Genomic DNA, 20,351 nt, shown 5'->3' on the forward strand with positions numbered 1-20,351 from the left:
TAAAATTATTTTTTTTCATTGCTAGTCCTCTGTTAAAATTTGTTAAATTCGAGCATTTAAAAAAATGTTTGGAACTATATCAGTCAATTTTTTGATTTTTTTTTTCTTTTGTTTACTTTTGCGTATAACAAAACGTTTTTACAGTTTTTGTGATTGGTTTCTGTTTTTATAAAACAATTACAAGAAACTGAGCTGTCTGAGTATTCTCATCATAACCATAATTTTCTATTTTGTTTTTACCCAAAGAGTGCTACGCTGTTATATAACTGTGCTATACGGTCAAATCTTTATATAATGAAATCGAGAATCCCAGGAAAAATTTGTTAGAGATTTTCATTAGAAGTAATACAAATTCTGTCTAATTTTTTTATGAATGTTTTATCCAGTTTTATAATGAATTAAAATTGAATAGTTTTTATGTCGTGCATTACATATTAATTATACATTATGTATAAAATGTATCTCAGGTAAGAACTTACCTCGTACTTAGAATGCTTGTAGGCTATACTTAAAAGCTTTTTGTACTCGGTTGTAGGTTGCCTTGCAACTACCATGACCAATGAAAGTGTTGCAAAAATCCACAATGCGGATTTAAAAGATTTGACTGTTGAAGATACAAGAGTTTGCAAAAATATCAGTAGACCGTATTCGCATCTTACATGAGCATTTGATGTTACTACATTATCATGTTAATATGCAGTATGTCACCATTTTGTTATATAGAGGTATGAATACGTTAGAGGTAAATTTATACTTAGTCTTATTAAAATGTCAGTGCAGAAAAACAATTTGTAAAATCAAAGTTTTTGTAATATCAAAGTTCGTTATATATAGAGGTTCAAATGTATTTCAGTTTTATCCTTAGGTGGTAAATCAGTTTTGGTGGGCTCCCCCTCCCCTCAAAATTAACACAGCTTGATAAGGTAATCAGGTTCAAGAATGCCAAGACATGTATGCCTAGAAGGTTTTGGTTTTTCATTTCTCAAAAAAAAAAACTTTAGTTGCCAGTACCGCCTGATAATGTCATCCCTAATTTCTAATTCCTTTTAGTTTCAAGCGGTGTTAAACAAAACAGATTCGTATGTTATTTATTTTCCAAGGCCTATACTTAAAAGCCAGTGTTTCTTAAGTTTGATATATTTTGTATCTTAAAAAATAATTAGGGTGTTAGGCCTCCCACTCACCAGTGATTTGATTCTAAGTCAGTTATTTTGTTCTCGTTTTACCTTACACCTTAAATTCCTATAATTTTTTTCACTAGATTCACTCCATTGATGCAAAAACAGTTTTGGAGTAGTGCAACCTCAACATAAGAGTGCAATTCAGGTTAGCTATGGTTCTATGAATTTTGAGACAAGTGAACTGGAAAAGGTTCCTATACTTTTTCACAAATATTGATTTCCACTAAGTACCAAACAAATATTTGCATGGACTATGCTCCTTGCAGAAATCATACCACCCTAATTTCTAATCGGTTTTGTTCATGGTGAACAAGAACAATGTAATTTAATTTAATGGCAATTTAATCTTTTCCATTATGCATCTATTTTTAAACATAAGTATTACAGAGGGCTGCACCGCCTAATAATTATGAACTAATTGAGATTTTCATCTTCCCCTTTTATGCAGTGGATTGAGTGATGTATTAAGATTATTTTTCAAGGTTCTTTTATGTTTAATAATAATTTTGTAGAGCAAAATTCCAACGTGACTAGTGGTTCCAAGAATTCTTGGATAAATCCAACAAAAGTCTTCTAATTTTTCATTCTTCAAAGCCTCCTTCTATGTTCATAAGAAACTCTTACTCAATGAATTTATGTTCAGCGAGTATTTATGTTTGACACCTTTCTTATTTTATAGATTTATCCTGATGCTTAATAACAAATTGGAAAGTGAAAATTATTTGATGTTTTTTTTTTTGTAGCATCTTCATATTATTTTTTAAAACCATTTTAATTAATTTATAGCATTATTGTTTAAACTGCAGTAGAATATTGCTCAGTCAAGTTTATATAAACGGACCATACCTTGGATAACTAAATGCTCAGGTAACAGTTTGGCCCCATTAATTTTGGTTTAAAAATAAATCTATGCTTAACATTTCCACAACTTATACTTATATTTTAAAATATTCTATTAGGCCAATAAAATAGCATTTTTAAGAAAACCATATATATATAGTTAATAGAGTATGACATTTAAAGTGAATATTTGAAAGTAAAAGTAAAAATTACTCTAAATAAAAGTAACAAAAATTTATTATTTTACAATAAATAACTTTAAAAATAATTTTAAACGTTGAAAGAAGTCCTTTTACGACCTTGTTCTGCCACTATTCCATGCTTCTATGCTGCAACATTACGCAGCCACTATAGTGTCAATGAAGAATCTTACTGCTTTTAAATATTTGAGGGTAAATTCAATTTTATATTTATTTATAAAATAAATAAATAAATAATAATTTATTTATTTTTTTATATTTATTTTTTACATTGTTCTTTACAAAAATAAATTCTATTAGTTTGTAAATTATTTAATTAAAAAATAAACTTCAAATAGCATGGCAATTACACTATTTGATTTAATGATTTAAATAATAATTTTTTAAAGACAAAAACATAATTTATTAAGGGGAAAATGTGTTAGAATTTCTGATTTTATAATTTCAACAACTGCAAGCATATATACAGTTTTGTGGTTTAATGTATAATATTATCTTGTAGTTTAATCTGTATTAAACCACCAAACATTTCCTGATAATGTAAATAAAAAACCTCAGTGCAACCAAATACCAACCACTTCTTATCTAAATAAACCTATTTAGCCATAAAATATCACAGTTATTCAGTGTTAAGGTGTATTTCTTTTAAACCTATCTAAACTTTTATGATAAGCATAAAAGTTTAAATTTATTTCTTGCGGTATAATATTTTCATCAGATATTTGGTGCTAATAAAAAGTTTTATTTAGTTTATATTAATTTTATTATTTAATTTTAAGTCTATTATGTTATAAAAAATCAAAAATAGCAAAATGAATTTTTACAAAACAACTATGGGAGAATGGGTAAAGACTGATAAATGTGAAATTGTTGCAAGATTAATGACTGCAATACATTGCTCCAGTTATAATGAAGTAAAAAATGTTCTCGATTTTTCTAGAACATGTGGTAATAGTGAATTAATTGTAAATTGTCATTGCGGGGCAATGAAGGTACGACCATTGCAACTAGCATCATCTTTAAAAAATCAGCAGGATGCAGCTAATATTGTTAAATTACTTTTAGATCATGGTGCTAAGGTAAGTGAAATACATTTTTATAATGTCATATATATTACTAAATTATGTTGTATTAGCAACTGTAATCTTTCTTAAACTGAGGGTGAAAATGGGAAATTTTTTCTACAATAGATTATGTATTAGCTGGTAAAACTTTACAATTGAAAATAATTGTTTAGCCCAATAAGTTAACATATTGTCACTTGCCAGCCAAAACTTCCCAAAATAAGCAAAAAACATCAAATAATGTTACTAATTTGAATATAGTACAATATTTTAAGGTGTGGTTTTATGGAAGTGTAAACACTAATAATCTTTAAATATGATTTTGACCGTTACAAACTTCTTAAAATAATTAACTCATAAATTATTTTTTTATCATGTAGGTAGTTTTGATCATATCTTGATTGGTATGGTAGTAAAAGATTATATATTGAACAGTAGGAGGTAGTACTGAATATTTATTGAGATACTGTGATTGATATCTGAATATAAATAAATATTTTTAATTTATTTAAAATAAACCAAAAAAAAACACAAATAAACATTTTAAAAGTTGAAAAACTGACAATAAAGTAGTTGTTTTCCTGGTATTGATTATTTATTTTTACTTAGTGAAAAATAACACATGAAAAAAGTTTTGAAAAATCAATATTTTTTTACTTTTTTCTGCTCCCCCACCCCCAAAATCACCTCCTAAAGAAAATTTGTTAATTTGTCTACGTTTACTACAATAAATGAGGAGATTAAAAAAATTCCACTGAAAATGTACAACCGATAAAAAATTATCTAAGATTTGTTTTTTTGGTGGGTGGGGGTAAATTATGATGAAATTTTATCGTAATATTATTATTAAAAGTTTAAATAAACAAAAAAAGGTTTTAAAAAATCAATATTCTTAAACTTTGATCAGCTCCCCTACCTCCAATATTGTCCTCTACATATTTTTTTTTGGGTCATTTGAACTAATACTACTACACCTTTTTCTTTTCTTTTTTCCTGTTTAGCCCCCGGTAACTACCATTCAGATAATACTTCAGAGGATGATATGTATGAGTGCAAATGAAGTGTAGTCTTGCACAGTCTCAACATAACCACCAAAGAACACCGGTATCCACGATCTAGTATTCAAATCCGTATAAAAATAATTGGCTTTACTAGGACTTGAACGCTGGAACTCTCGACTTCCAAATCAGCTGATTTGGGAAGAAGTGTTCACCATTAGACCAACCCGGCGGGTAATACTACTACACCTAGGAAGACAAAAAAAAATTGGGTTAAAAAATATGCAATAAATAAAAATAGCTTTTTTGATTTCTGAAGAAGGGAAGAATTTGGCGGGGCAACATTTTTTTTTTAAAGACGGTAGTTAAGCATGTATGCATGTACTGAGCAAGGTGGTGTTATGTTTGCAAAATTTTAAGAAAATTGACCCCAAAGAAACCCCACTTCCTGGAGATATTGACCCCAAAAATTTTACCAATAAATTGGTCATTAACACGAGCCTGTGCCAAATTTCATCAAAATCACTTTAGTCAAATTATATTTGACCCACCAGGCTGGTCTAGTAGTTAACACATCACAAATCAGTTGTTTAACAGCCGAAAATCAGCTGTTAAAGCTGATTTACCAAAAAGGTAAAAACAAACAGTGATCAGTTGTTTGTTTTATTTAACAGTTATTTTATTATTTAACAGCTGATTTTCAGCTGTTAAACAACTGATCTGTTTGTTTTTACCTTTTTGTTTGTTTTATATGGCTTATTTTCTAATATATACACTTCCTTTAGTGTCTAACGAAAATAATGATTGTTTAACAATCGAAATGGCAATTTAGTGTTAGATTTGATAATAAATATTTATAAATAGTTTATAAATATTATATTTATATTTATAAATATCATAATCATATTTCTTAATTTACATTATTAATGTTAACAGTTAGCATTGTTATATATACCTTTTTTGTTATAATTGTTGAATAATATGCCATCTTGGTTCAATACCTCCTTAGGTTTAATTCTAAATATTTTATTATTTGCTGGTTCATCAAATAAATAAAAATCTTTATTTCATTTATAATAACAACTGTAAAAGAGAAATTCACAGAAAAAAGGATAAGGAAAACAGAAGTTCAACAGCAAAAAGTCGTATCTGAATTTAATTCAAAATTCATGAAAACAGTAATTATAAAAGAAACAGAAAAAGAAAAGTAGCACATAGAATAATAAAACTTATTTATATAAATAGATAACTTCAGAAAAAAAAAGGAATAATGATCATGGTTGAAGCATAATTAAAATGGGGGGTATGATAATGATGTGGGGAGATAGGCCCTCAGCTTAATGACTTCTAACCTTGCCGGGGTAAAAGTATGGTAGTATATTACACCAAACATGTGATCGATTGTAAATTCTATGCGATACATAGTGGCATTAAACCCCCCCCCCTCCCACACCATAGCTAATATATATATATATATATATATATATATAAAAAACTTAAAGACTAAAACAAAACTTAAACATTATAAAACTGTAGTTCAACCAGAAGTCACCTACGGAAGCGAGACCCTTTTCAGAATCACTCAGAAAAACCGAATCGATAAAATTCTGAAAATAGAGAGGAGAATAGAATAGAGAACGTGTATTGATAAAAAACACCAAAAAGAAGGCCGATGGTGGATTGTGCCGAATGAGGTGGTGTATCAAGAAATAGAGCCTGTTACTGATACTATGCGGAAAAAAAGAATCTCTTTCTTTGGTCATCTCGTAAGGACACCGGAAACAAGATTGTCAAGAAATATCATTGAAAAGCTCTGGTTCCAAAAGCTAGAAGTAGGATGGATCAAAGAAATTAGAGAAGATATGAAACAATTGGGTATTTCCCTGACCGACCTACAGAATAAAACTGGAAAAATTACAAAGCTAAAAGACAAAAACATTAGATTTAAACAAAAGTCAGACAAACGACAAAATACAACGAAGAGGGTGTTTATAGATGAAGAAAAGAAAGCAAGATCTGAACGGGTGAAGAAATACTGGGCAGCTCTTTAGAGTAAAATAACACGCTTTTCTCAGAAAAGATCCAACTAAAATTGACTTAAGTGGTCCCATGTTGGCCATAAAAGCATAATAATAATAATATATATATGTATATGCATGCATGCACATACGTGTGAGTTATGTGTATGTAGTGTAGTGTTCAACAATTCATGGAGACCATAATCCTGCAACATGATAATGCTCGGCCATACATATCGCATGTAATTGCTGAGGCTTTTGTGACACTCAAATTTCAATCTATTCCACATTCAACAGATTTGGCACCCTGCAATTTTCCCTTGTTTTGTAATTAAAGATGGATATAATTCATTTCACAGTGGATGATAAACTAATGGATGTAGTGAGATCGTGGATCAAGAAGAGACCACCAGCATATTTCAATGATGAAATTTGAAAACTGGTTCATTGTTGGTGAAATGTGTAATTGTAAACGGTGACAAAATGGAAAAAATAAAATAAATTGTTGTAGTAAATCTCTTCATTTATGAATTATGAGTGATCGTACTTTAGAGCCATCTCTCGTAATACAAATACCATCCAAGTATACAGTTACACAACTAATTTAGAATTCTTCAGTCATAAAAATCGGCTGAGTTTAAGTTTTTTGTGTTATATCACGTATTTAAATCATAAAATAAATAATAGATGACTCATCAATAATTTAAAGAACCAAAAAGTAAAGCTACTCTTAACCGAAGACATGCCTATGTTTTAGCTTCTAAATTTGTTAATACATTACACAGAATTTTATATTCATATTAGATAACTATAAGGAAAATTTTTAAACTACTCTGAAAAATTTATCTTCTTCGTATGGCATGACTCTGAGAAGTTTGATTTTTATAAATAACATTAAACAAATACATAACATTATGTTTTAGAGGACTTAGAATTGTATTTTATTTATTTATTTTTGTTTTTTAATCCCAAGGTTTAATTGCGTTATACTGATATATTTCTATTGTGTTGATGTCTATATTTAGCTTATATTTGACTACAGATTTTCATTTTCTTTCTATTTAATATTCTATAAGTCTAATATTGTAACATGTTATTAAATATTCCTGTTTAAATCCTTTTCTAAGCACAGCCTATACTTATTTAAGGAAGTAACTCCTATGTTCTAATTCGACTGGTTTTTTTAAAAATCATATATTTATTCCAATGTTATAGTATTTTTAGTTTTTCTTATAAATAAGGAATAAATTAAAATAAATTTTAATTAGACACCAGTTTAAAAGATGAATCTTAATAATATCTGCTATTTTCTTCATCTTAAATTTTAATCAATGGTCAGAACTGTCTTCATGAAAAATAAATTTTTGTTACAAAATCAATTTTTTTGAGTAACTACTTTTTTTTTCTAATAACTTGATAAAATTTATTTTTTATATTAAAAGTACCAAGCACAACTGGTATTTGTACCCAAAACCTTTGAGGTGATATATATAAGCTGAGACGGATGCACATTTTCATTGTTCTGTTGTTTTAATGGACTTAGGTTTACAATATCCGTAATGGGATATAATAGTAGTAGAGGAGACTTTATTGAATATGTGACTGAAAGCGGTGGAACCATTCAACTTAATCACTTCATGCAGTCAGGGAAAAGTGTGATTGTAACTAAAAGCATGTATGTTAAAATATTTCATTAAGCAAAGGCTTTGTCATTTGAGTTGTATTTAAGATATTTTAATTCACTGTTATAATTATTACTGTCAGTCTTTTGGTGTTCTTTGAAAAATTTATCTGATGAGATACCTGTTTGCCTAAAGTAGAAATTTGGAAACAACCACAATAAATTTTGTACTGACTTTTTGTACGCAACATACTCTGTTTTAAATAAGACAACCCAAGAAATACTTTATAAAATTAAAATTATAATATAATTATATTATACAAAATTAAATTGATTTTAAGATGAACTGAATAAGTTTTTAAACATATGAGTATAAAATGTTTTATCTTTGTCAAATTTTTACTTTATTATAGAGGAGAGTCACTGCAGTTTAATTTCTACCTATGTGGTTCCCAACCTTTTTGACACAAGCAGCCCTTTTTAGAAATAATCACTATGTTGAAGCCTCCTTAGGCCTTCCTTTCAGCTTACAAGTTAAGATGTTAAGGTGTATATGTTTAGGACCGGTACGGAAGGAAAGATATATAGTACGGAATATAAAATAAAGACATATCTAAAGAATTGCAGAATATCTATGCTGTGAAATTATATTTAAAAAATGTTGAAATTAACTGTAATATCTCAACTACCACCAAAATATATACATATTATGATATATAGATAGTACATAGAATAGTATATACACAGTATGTATGAAAAGTTCCCGAACTAAATTAAATAAAAATACAGATTTAAAGATAGATGAATTTACTCACATCAGCCCTCTACATAGAATCCTTCTCTAGTTATACACTCGTTACAGCGCCGATAGAGTCCATCAAATGCTCTAGAGCAATCACTTAGTGGGATCGCCTTCAACTGCTCGGTGAAAGCCCTTTGGATGGCAGAAATGTCATCGCAAAAGCGGCCTTTCATCTTCAACTTGAGTTTCGGGAACAGAAAATGGTCTGCTGGATCTGTCAGGTGAATAAAGCGGGTGGGATAAGACGGTGATTTGATTTAAGTCGTAATAACGTGTTAAAACTGTTACCATGTGTGCCGAGGCATTATCGTGGAAGAGAGTCCAACTGCCTGAATCCCAGTACTCGGGTCGGATTCTACATATCAGGCGTTTCATTACTTCCAAATAGAATTTACGGTTTGACCAGCTGTGTGCACACTTTAGCAACGTTTTCGTCGTGAACAGGTGTTGATGGCCTCCCGCTTCGTTCATCGTCATCCAACCGCTCTCTACAGTCTTTAAACCGGTTCCACCATTTGAATGTTGTAGTACGAAATGCGGCTTCATCACAGATTGCTTGCTGTATCATAATTAAGTTTCAACAAAATATTTTTGACGTCAAACACAAAATTTTATCGCGCTTCTCTATTCCATGTCGCGAGCTTTCACAAGGTCACACGAACACAACGAACGCGGCCAAATATAACTCTAGACTGGAGTGACGAGGCGTGATGAAATTTTGTACACAGTCTCTTCAAACATCGTACTACATAGCTTCTTGGTTGTCCGAGAGATGGCGCTGTATCGACTGCAGAAATTTAGTTCGGGATCTTTTCAGCCACACTGTGTATGATATACATAAAAGGCATTGTCAAAAATTTAACAATATGTTCCGAATATTATTTCTAGTTTTCCTATTTTGATTTTACTTTTTATCAGATCTGTTCTTTGTAATAAGAAATTACAAAAATTTAGCTAAACATCGATATATTTGATTCTTAATCCACATTAATATGTGTTACTGTAGGCTGACTGTTGTGACAGACTTGGTAGAACTCCATTGCACCATGCTGCTATCCAAGGTTTCAGCGATGTTATTAAACTATTACTGGATGCTGGAGCTTCTCCAAACAGCCGATATACAGATATGCCGTGGGGAGATGATGACGATCCATTTCAATGTTTGCATGGCAAAAATTGTGCAAGAGAAGCAACTGCTGCTAATGATGTATGTATAGTTACTAAAATTTAACAGGAGACATGTTTATCTATAAATCGCTTGTTAAGGTTCATCATTTCCCCCTCCATAATCCTTAAGGATCACTTCCCCCAACATAATCCTTACCGCATAGATGTTTTCTATTGGTTCGACAATTCAAAAATTCTTAAAAAGTTTCGAAACTTTTAATTCTAATTTTACTGCGTGGAGTTAAAGAAGATGGGCATTGACTAGGCCGGCGTTCCATTTTTTTTAACTGCATGGCCATTAACCATTTACGTAAAATTACAAAAAAGTAATTTTTATGCTGGTTAGATCCCGTGAGGATGCAGCTCAATTTGGTGAACAATTCCAAGATATCCCTGAAAAAAGCAATTTTTCCCTCTGTAGATTCTATCTGTATGCGAAAAAAAATTTTCAAGAGGGACTATTGATCCCTACAATACTGTGAAGCTTTCAATCAATTTTGGATGATGAGAAAAGACGATTCTCATACCTTGTTTTACAATGTGAAGGGTAAATTTCCCCAAAATCCTGAATTTGTTATTATGTTCTGTATCTTGAAATACTCTTTTGAAGTAGAGAGCAAAAATGATCCTTATCATTTTTCAAATATACTACTTTTTTGGGATATATATTTTATCTATGACCTCATTTACATTTTAAAAATTTCTTTTAGGTTAAAGTATTTAATTTAAAAAAAATTGTTTCTTGTCAAGCCACACAGAAATAAAAAAAAATATTATTTTTTCACTTTCTAAGGGTTTGTTCATTTAGTGTAAAAGTTTTGGAGGGAGACCTACTGAATAAATTTCATTAATATATCATTACCTTCCGTCCTGTTTCACCAACTAAACACAGAATTGAGTAATGTGAATTTGTACTCTTCAAGGAAGGTTTCAACCAATGAGGCCAATGATTCAAGAGTTTCAAACTACGGTCAACTGAAATTTTCTAACAAGTTTTAATTCTGTTCTATGCGCTTATTGATACAACGGATGGTTTGATTTCATATTTAAGATAATCAACCCTACCTACAAACTAAATCATATCTAAACACCTACTACAGACAATTACTAGAAATCAGTGCATGCTCTTTATGAAGAGACATTTTTTATTTACAATATATTTACTCTTTCTTTACTTTGCTATTAAGATATTGGTCTCTATTAAAAAAAAATTCATATGTTTTTTTATCACATTCCAAGATTGTGCTACACATTAAATCTACTTACATTAAAAGAATAACGATAAATTAATTAAAACATTTTGTAATGAAATGTAATATTTGTGTGGCTGCATGCCAATATTTAGGTTATTTATCTTTTATAAATTTTAAAATTAAAAAAGGAAAAACTATGATAGTGAAATTTAGTTACTACCTATCAGTAATTCTATGATATTTGTATCTTTTATTTTATAGCTGCCAGTGCCAGTGGGGGGTCGTACACCATTACATGAAGCAGTAAAAGGTGGACATATTACATGTGTTCAAATACTATTGGAAAAAGATGCAAATGTAAATGCATCAGATGAAAATAGTCTAAGCCCTTTATTATTGGCAAGTGCAGAGGTAACATCTGGCAATAACAAAATGTTAAGCATTGAAAGGTATTATTTTTATGGAATATTATTTATACAATTTAAATTAAACATTTTATTTATTTTTTATTATTCAGCAGTTTGTATTCCCAGTTGCAGAACAAAGTATAACAACGGTAAAAAAAAGTTCAGCATTGTTAAAAATAATTATACAATTATTTAAATTTTAAACAGATCCAGGTGAATCATCAACAAATTGGGTTAATCAATCTTTCAAACTTGCCTATTAGATAACAAAAAGAAACATGTACGTAATCTAGTATGAGATATAGATTGATTCTGAAAATAATACAATTGTTCTCAATGATAATAAGCATTCCATTCTTGGTCCACTAGGGAAAAATTGGATTGAGTGATCCAATGCCTTCTTCATAAAACAAATGTACTATGACACATCAGTAAGACTAGGGAAAAAATTCACATGATATTCAGCTCTACAAATGATATCTTCACTCTGTTCATAATTGTAGTGGGAATGATAATCATTATATTGCCAGGAGGTAACTCTGATGGAGCAACTGATACTATACGTGGTTTACTTAGTCATCCGTAACCATTGACCAGAGATGTCAGTATGACAGAAAACATCATACAAACAGAACACTGATAATTCAACATAAACAATTAATTATTAAATTCAAATATTCAACATTGACAATCCTTTATACATATACTAGTGTTCAAAAAGTGATTTAAATTTTGGGAAAATGAGCAAGTTAAAATAGTCATTAAGATTAGCCTCCATTATGTAACTCACATAAATGAATACAATGTTGCATGCTTTTAAACATATATTGTAATGTTTGTTGAGGAATTGCAGCGACATGTCATTCAGTTTTGCTCTGCAATTCAGGGATGGTGAGAGAATGACTTTTGTATGTAACATCCTTAAGGTATCCCCACAAGAAAAAGTCAGGAAGGAATAAATCAGGAGACCATGGGGGCCAAAATCCCTTTGAAATCACTTGTCCAAAAAAGCACTGATGAAATCCATAGTGTTATTGGCTTAGCATTGTTCTGCTGAAACTACATGTACTCCAGCTGGTCTGCAGGAATAGATTTTACGAATTGCTGCACTTTCTGTATGTAGCACTCAGTGTTCATTGAGCCATGAAACAATGTCATGAAGATTCGCTATGTGACATTGCAATTGCATGCCAAACACCCACTTTTTGTCTGTGCAAAGGAGACTCGTGCAGCTGATGTGGATTTTCTGTACACCAAACAGGTGAATTCTGTGTATTGATGTATCTATCGAGGTGTAACTGTGCTTTGTCAGACCATTGATCGAGTTCTTCCCCACCTGGTGGAACCATCAGCCACGTCAACTATAATTGGCATACAGTGCCTGGACATGCTTGAACATTATCTTATGCCACAATTACAACAGGGTATGGGCACAGAATTCATTTTTCAGCAAGATGCTATGCTACCACATTATCATTATGCAGTTGTCCCATATCTCAATGGCAAAGTGGCGACTTTGATTGAATGTGGTGGAACAATTTCCTGACCACTATGATCGCCTGATTTAACTCCAGTAGAGTTTTCTGTATGGAATTACATTAAAGGTAGAATGTTTGTTCCCCTGCTTCCAGGAAATGTTGACGAGCTGTGGTACCAGATAACAAACAGTCGCCACCATAGATCCAAGACATGCTTCATAGGATTTGGCAGGAAACTGATTACAGATTTGACATCTGCCGTGTTACAAAAGGTAGCCATATTGAACATTTATAAATGTAATTTGAAGATATAATGTATTTAGTGTTCTGTCAAACATTTCTGTAAGTTATTTACTTTTTTTATTATTAAAGGTTACTTTTATATAACTAATTTAGAAATACTCTGTATACACATTCAGTACCATGCAGTATCATGACCGCACAGTTATTTATTTTGTTTCAGATATGAGAATATCGTGAATCAATTAGTTTCAAAAGGCGCTAATGTTAACATGACTAATGAAATTACAAAATGTACTCCATTGCATTATTCGGTAGAAATCGGTTCAGTTACAGCAACCACCATTCTTATCGAAAAAGGTGCTAGTATTAGCTCTACAGAAGAAAACGGTGAGACATGTTTGCATGTTGCAGCTAAATTCGGCAACATTGATGTTCTTTGTGTTATCTTAATGAATGACTGTAAAAATATTATTAATTATCCTGACAAGGTCAGCATCTTACAACTCTCTATTTAAATCCTTTTTTTTGTTTTTAATTCATATATTCCAATAATTTTACTGGTATTTTTTTTTTAGATATGATCACATGTAACTTTGGCAGATATGGATTTAGAATGTGGTCAAACAATTTCTTGATTTAGAATAAAATATTTAACATATAAATGGTACTAAACATATACTATTAAATGTATATACTATTAATGTATTCATTACTTATGAATAAATATGTGATGAAAAAGCATTCATAAATGTACTCATTATTGATCTACTTATAAAAAAAAAAAAAAAAATACATCAAAAGCATGCATAATTAAGTAGTCAGAAAATAGTTCATGAATTAAAAAAAATCTGGATTCAATATGGCCCTAGGAAAAGCAAAATAAAGCAGACCATTCAAAAGAAAAAAATACAATACCAAACAAACATAATGCTCCTAGAATATAAACTGATCTGCTCACACTGCTTAAGTAAGACATCGTTCAAATGGAATTCAGCTTTAATAAAAAATAAAATAAGCGTTTAAGGTCTCAATGGTAACATATAATCAACATTTGCTGACTGTCTTGTAGACCGCTGATCACAAATCCACTAACATTAAGAACAACCTTGTTTTAAACATGCAAAACTGCATTTATATTTTAATACTCATTATGAAATAAATAAACATACATAACAATAATATAAGTGTAATAGATGCAGTTCAATTCCATTACTATTTTTGATCACATTTTAAATGTTAGGATTTTGATATTCATGATTTTATTGTATTTTAAAAAACAACCATACATTTTATTTTAAAATGAAAAATTATAAAAATGTTACCTGTATATTATAAGAGAATTTAACTTAGGTCAAAATCTAGCTCAGATACAATTAAGGTTTCTGTAACTTTTACCTTAAAATAAAGTGAACTGTATACTATTTTTAAAATGTTTTCATTTCCTAAACATTTGTTGACCTAATTTATAAATTCCATGATTCTCTTGTTGGAAGTAAAATAAAGCAATTTCTTCTTCAAAAATTTAATTGACCGATAAAGAATTAATGATTTCATTGTAATAACATTTTGAGTACTGTATTCTGAAAAAAAATTGTTTGATTACCTGCTTATATGATATAACATGCCAAACCTCAGTTTTTCATTGTGTAATGGTCATTCAAAGATCTGGCAAGAATTATTTACAGTCCACATCTGATTGTTGACATGGCTCGATAAATGAAACCATGTTTCATCTGAAAAAACTGTCACATGAAGATTGTCTTCTTTTTTATTAAATGTTTATTTAGTGCTCTGTGTGTACTACTCCTTGAGATTTCTGTTTGTCGAGCCAATTTTCTGGTAGAGTTGTTGGGACTTTCAGCTATGCGATTACAAATACCATCTAACGTTTTCTGTGTAGGATAGATGGTCTTCTGTACTCGAGTGCATCATTGACGTATCCACTTTCTTGGAACTTATTTTTAATTTTCACACAGCATTATGATATGAAACAACAATGTCTGGTAACTTCTGATAAAACATCTCGTTCATACATTCTGTATACTTATTACCATAACAAAATATATTTTCAATAAAAAGATGCAATCTTCAAGCAAGCTAAAACACTGTCACAATGGAAACAAAAGCTTCAGCAATTATAGAAATAAAAAATATAGTCAACAATGAAAATGCAAAATAACCAAGTATAAAGTAAACTGTTTCATTACTGACAATATCAAATAACAAATAAATTGTATCTTAGTGATTAAGATCCAGGTACACTTCAGTTTAAGTCCACAGTTACATTTGGCAGACTGTAAAATATATTTCATTATACATCTTATATGTCTTTCAATGTTTTGTAGGAAGGTTATACACCAATGCATAGAGCAGCATTCAGTGGCAACAAGGAGTGTCTAAATATGTTATTAAATAATGGTGGTGATTTAACTGCTGAAACACATACTGGTCTCACTGTTGTTGATGAAATATTTACATATTTGCCACGTCCTGAAGATTTCTTGATCAAAATACTAGATTCTAAAATTACTCCAAATGATGTACCAATCAATGATCATAGATTTAAGGTAAACAAATTATTCTTATTTAAAAAAAAGTTATTTTAAGCTTATCAATGATTTATTTATTTTATATAAAAATTCTTAATTAGTTCATGAATTTTTTAAAAAACCTTGTTTTAAACAAAACAGACACGTCATGCCAAAAGGTTCTGTGTATGATTATATATATATATATATATATATTAGGAATGAATTGAAGCTTGACTTTACTAGATAGGTATTATGTACAGCATCAGACAGGACCTGAATTTCCTATTCAGTGGGTAAGTCCATCAATGAACCCTATTCTACATCAAACTTCACAATATTAAGCAGATAATAACCATAAAGGAACATAAATTTAGTAGAATCAACCTAAAATTCACAGAATGGGGATGAATGGATCAAGAGTAATGGGAAAGGGTTGTTTTTTTTGGGGGGAGCATTAGATAACCCGACTTTACCTGATAGAATCTTGATCAAATCCTTATATCAAGAAGTGCTTAGTGGTATTAGACTTGCACTCAAAGAATTGATAATAAAGAAGGAATCAAGGGTTAGGAAAAGAAACGGTGAAAAAGGATGATCTTCCAATCTTGATAACTTTATCTTTTTGATAATCTGAGGGTGAGATTTGATTAAGATAATGGTTACATCAATGACCAGCATGTAACTACCATCAAGTAACCAGTATAAATTGATTATTTCTGATCAACGAGTGAGTCATTGTGACCTATAAATAACTGATTTACAGAATTAAAAAACTAATGGATTATTCAATGTGTAATGAACAAGGCGGCAGCCAAATTACAGTAGTAGTAAATCCTAAAAATTATTAAACATCAGTACAGTTCACTCAATTAATCATAACGCTCCGCATATAAAAAAAAACTGTAAACAATAATAAGCAAGATAAATTCCAAACAGTTTATCATAAAGAAATCAAACTTCATGCTTTTGGCTACCTTAATTTCTGAAAAAAGAAATGAATCTTTTTAAAGTGTAATTACTTATAGTGAGGCCTTGATCCATCATTATGAGCTGGAATCCAAACGACGTAGCATGGACAAATTCCTGAATTTGGCAGTGAGGAATTTCAACTCAATTTCTGATGAAAAGAATGAAATTTTTAAAGTATAACTTATATGAGGCCTTGATCCATCATTATGAGCCAGAATACAATCAAGATAGCATGACCACAAGTATCTCAATTTGGCAGCAAGGAAAAAATTCAAGACCGACAGTCAACAGATTAAAGTGATCCCAAAGAAAATTTTCTGAGATTATCTGTTTGCAACATCTCCCACAAATTAAAAAGAAGCAGTTTTTATGTCAAATGTTCTCACCTATTTTATCTAAAAAATTAACATTCTTTACAATTTTTCATAATGATTAATAGTTGGCACTGACATTAAATTTTTAAGACTAGGGACTCTGTGACTGACTAAACATTAATCTATGACTATTTTTTAAATGTGTTGCGTTTAAATAAGACCACATTCTTGTTGATTCTGTAAAAAAAAATGTGTTCTTATCTTTATCTGTGTGGATAATGATTTTAATTATCAATCCCTACAGTGAACACATTGAAGATCAATTTTGCAGAGCAGAACATCTGCAAAAAAAGAGCGAACAGGAAATCACTTCACACCTGATTTTCTTTTGCAGACTTGGCATTGTATGCTTGTTACATTGAGAATAGTTATGTGGTTTCAAGAGCAACTTGGATTTCTTGTCGTGTTGTTTACAACCTGTTTGGTTATATTACCTAAAGTATATACTGGTTTTAAAGAAAACTTTTTTCATATTTTAATGCAAAATAAAATAATCCTTTTTTATTTCAAATGAAGTTTATTTGATCAAATATGTACCGTTATGATTGACCACCTTTTGCCAATTTTTAAGTAAAATCATAACCCCTTAGTTGTAGAATTTGTTTGTTTCTGAACGAAAAACTCTGAAAAGTGATTTTCACAGCCCTTTTTTGAAGTCAATTTTTTATGTTTAGAGAGTTCTCAGAACGTAACAAATAGTAGTCTGACAGGGCAAGGTCATGACTATGAAATAGGTGCGTTAAAACTTCCTGGCCAAGCTCTCTCAATTTTCAATACGTCACCAAAGATGGAAGATTCCAAATTTCCTACAGATCAGTTTTGACTGCTTGGAGTAATTTTTCCAGTTATTAACAGAGGTTAAAATCAATCATTTAACCGAGCAGGAGCAGTTCATAGTGAACAGTTCCTTTCAGATCCCACTACACATACATAGAATCACTTTTCTGGGCTTTATTACTGTTTGTGGAGTTTCACCTCGCTTCGCCAGATGTTTTCCAAACATTTTTGCTGTGTGTGATGCATTTTTCATCGCCTGTAATTAGCTACTTAAAAAGTGGTTTGACTTTATTCCAGTTTAGCAACGATTTGTAATGGAAATTTAATCCATTAAATTTTTCATTGTTAAATAATGTAGCACTCAAACATCACATTGTTTTTTAGTTCCATTCAATCTTCTGGTTTAAAACTGTTTTGTAGTCTATGTTTATTCATCATTGATATCATGTCTGTTAATGTGTCAACTCTAAATGATTTCATTGAATTTTTCAGAGCAAGGTGCATCATCAAAACTTCCAAACTGAAAATGTTTGAACTAGTTTTGTGCCATACATACTGATCACATACATAAATGTCACAAGTTATTCTTGTAGCCTGAGTCATATTCTTCGCTTGTTTATAAAATTTCAAAATTTATTGAATTTTTTCTTTATTTTCAAGTTGCGATAACTCTGAAATAAATAAACTAATATAATTATAACCTTTCTAAAAATACTTAGTGTTATGTCACCTTTCAAAACCACACATGTTATTATATTTGATTAATATTACCAGCTATATGATCCTAAAGCCATCTACCAGGAAAATATGAAGAAGGGTTTTTCCCAACTCCAATATTCAGTCTGTAAGATGCATAGTAATGGTTTTAAAGAGATGAATCTTTTCAGTAGTATTTTAAATTTTGAGTAGATGCCATTTATTTTTATGCATTTTCTTTACATTTTAATTGTTTTTAAATGCTACTTACAGATATATTTTGTATAAATTTTTTTGAATCATGATTTTTTTGTAAATATTTTCTGTAACTATTTCTCACATATAATTTTGTATTTTTTAATTTTTTGCAATATTTGGAATGTATTTATGCATTCTGTGTATGAATCGAGTTAAAATTACTGGTTTTGTTTCCCTAAAGATGATTTGAAAATCATGATACTGTTGCAGCTTTCTTGAAAAACTCTGGTCTGATATTTTTCTTTTTAATAGATACATTAATGTTTTATTCTGATATAATTATATGTATTAAATTCATGAGCAGTTTATTATGTTTAACAAATTGTTTTCTTAGGAAAAGATTCAAATAATTTTTCTACTTTTTTTTATTTTTTCCAACAGATAACCCTTGATTTTGACATCTTAATACAAAAAAATAACATGAAGCAAAAATCAATGGTGTCATTATTATCAGAAAAACTTAAGATAATACAACATCCTTTAATAGAAGCATTCATATTTTTAAAATGGAGAAAAATAAAACAAATATTTTCAATCTTGTTTATGGCACACGTTTGTTTTGTAATTATATTAACAGCATATACTTATGCTCTGGTTCATCGTGGTGAGAAAAGTGAAGAATTTAGTGACATCTTTTCTATAGTAAGTTAACTTTATGAAGTAAATAATTTGAAAAAATTAAAATTTTTTGATGTTTTGTGTAAACAATTTAGTTAGAGGTAATCTGTTATTGTAATTTTTCAGTTAATTGACTGAATTTCACAATATGTTTCTCCTTACTGAAAAATAATTTTTCTTAATAATTTTTTTGTTTGATTTTATTGCATTATTATAATAGAACTTGCATAAAACAATAAAAATACTATTTTAATCCTAAATAAAGTACAAACATATAAGTCAAAGAGTTAAAGGTGGATAATTATTATTGTATAGACTCTGTGTCTGTTAAATACATAGTCACTGTGAGATTTCAGTAAAGCAGAGAATTGACAACCCTCTCAAATATTAGCAGAATATCCCAGTTATTGTAGTAGAACGCTACATACAATGATGGCAACGGCACCGATTTCAATAAATTCAGTTGTGCACATAGCTTCCTTCCCACAAGTTGAGGGAAGCAGCAGATGTCCCTGTACAATCACCATCCATAATATAAATATTACCATCATTATAAGAATGATATTTCTATTATATACTTGAAAATAATCAACAACTGAACATCATATAGTACTCCTTCCATACTGACATTCCCCTGAATGCAGCTAACAGATATTTTTCATTGATATAACTCTTCGAACACCCACACTTTGTTCTGAGCCTCGGTCAGGACGTCATAATAGTATCAGCTAAGTTTCATCATCTATCACAATTCTGTTCATGTAGGGAGATTTCCCATTTTTCAAGGCACCATGAAACACGACATGCCATCTGATCATCAATCAAGTTATATGTAATCAAAAGGGTATAAAATTTTCTAATTTGAAGATGATCTCGCAGAGTAGCAAGAACTGCTGGTGCATTAATTCCAAGGACA

General features: G+C 30.0%; 1 protein-coding gene across 1 annotated transcript in view; it reads left to right on the forward strand.

Annotated features, from left to right (window-relative positions):
• The first annotated feature begins 2,977 nt into the window (after nt 1-2,977).
• The window catches only part of LOC142318024 (transient receptor potential channel pyrexia-like), a 29,199-nt gene continuing 11,825 nt past the window's right edge, over nt 2,978-20,351 (forward strand). The window contains exons 1-6 of the mRNA XM_075354555.1: nt 2,978-3,300; nt 9,731-9,931; nt 11,346-11,533; nt 13,433-13,700; nt 15,558-15,779; nt 19,199-19,459. Of these exons, the coding sequence (XP_075210670.1) occupies nt 3,034-3,300; nt 9,731-9,931; nt 11,346-11,533; nt 13,433-13,700; nt 15,558-15,779; nt 19,199-19,459 (1,407 nt within the window). The 5' untranslated portion in view covers nt 2,978-3,033. The remainder of the gene's footprint in view (nt 3,301-9,730; nt 9,932-11,345; nt 11,534-13,432; nt 13,701-15,557; nt 15,780-19,198; nt 19,460-20,351) is intronic.

The sequence above is a fragment of the Lycorma delicatula genome, chromosome 1 (assembly GCF_047948215.1).
Source record: "Lycorma delicatula isolate Av1 chromosome 1, ASM4794821v1, whole genome shotgun sequence".
NCBI classification, from domain to species: domain Eukaryota; kingdom Metazoa; phylum Arthropoda; class Insecta; order Hemiptera; family Fulgoridae; genus Lycorma; species Lycorma delicatula.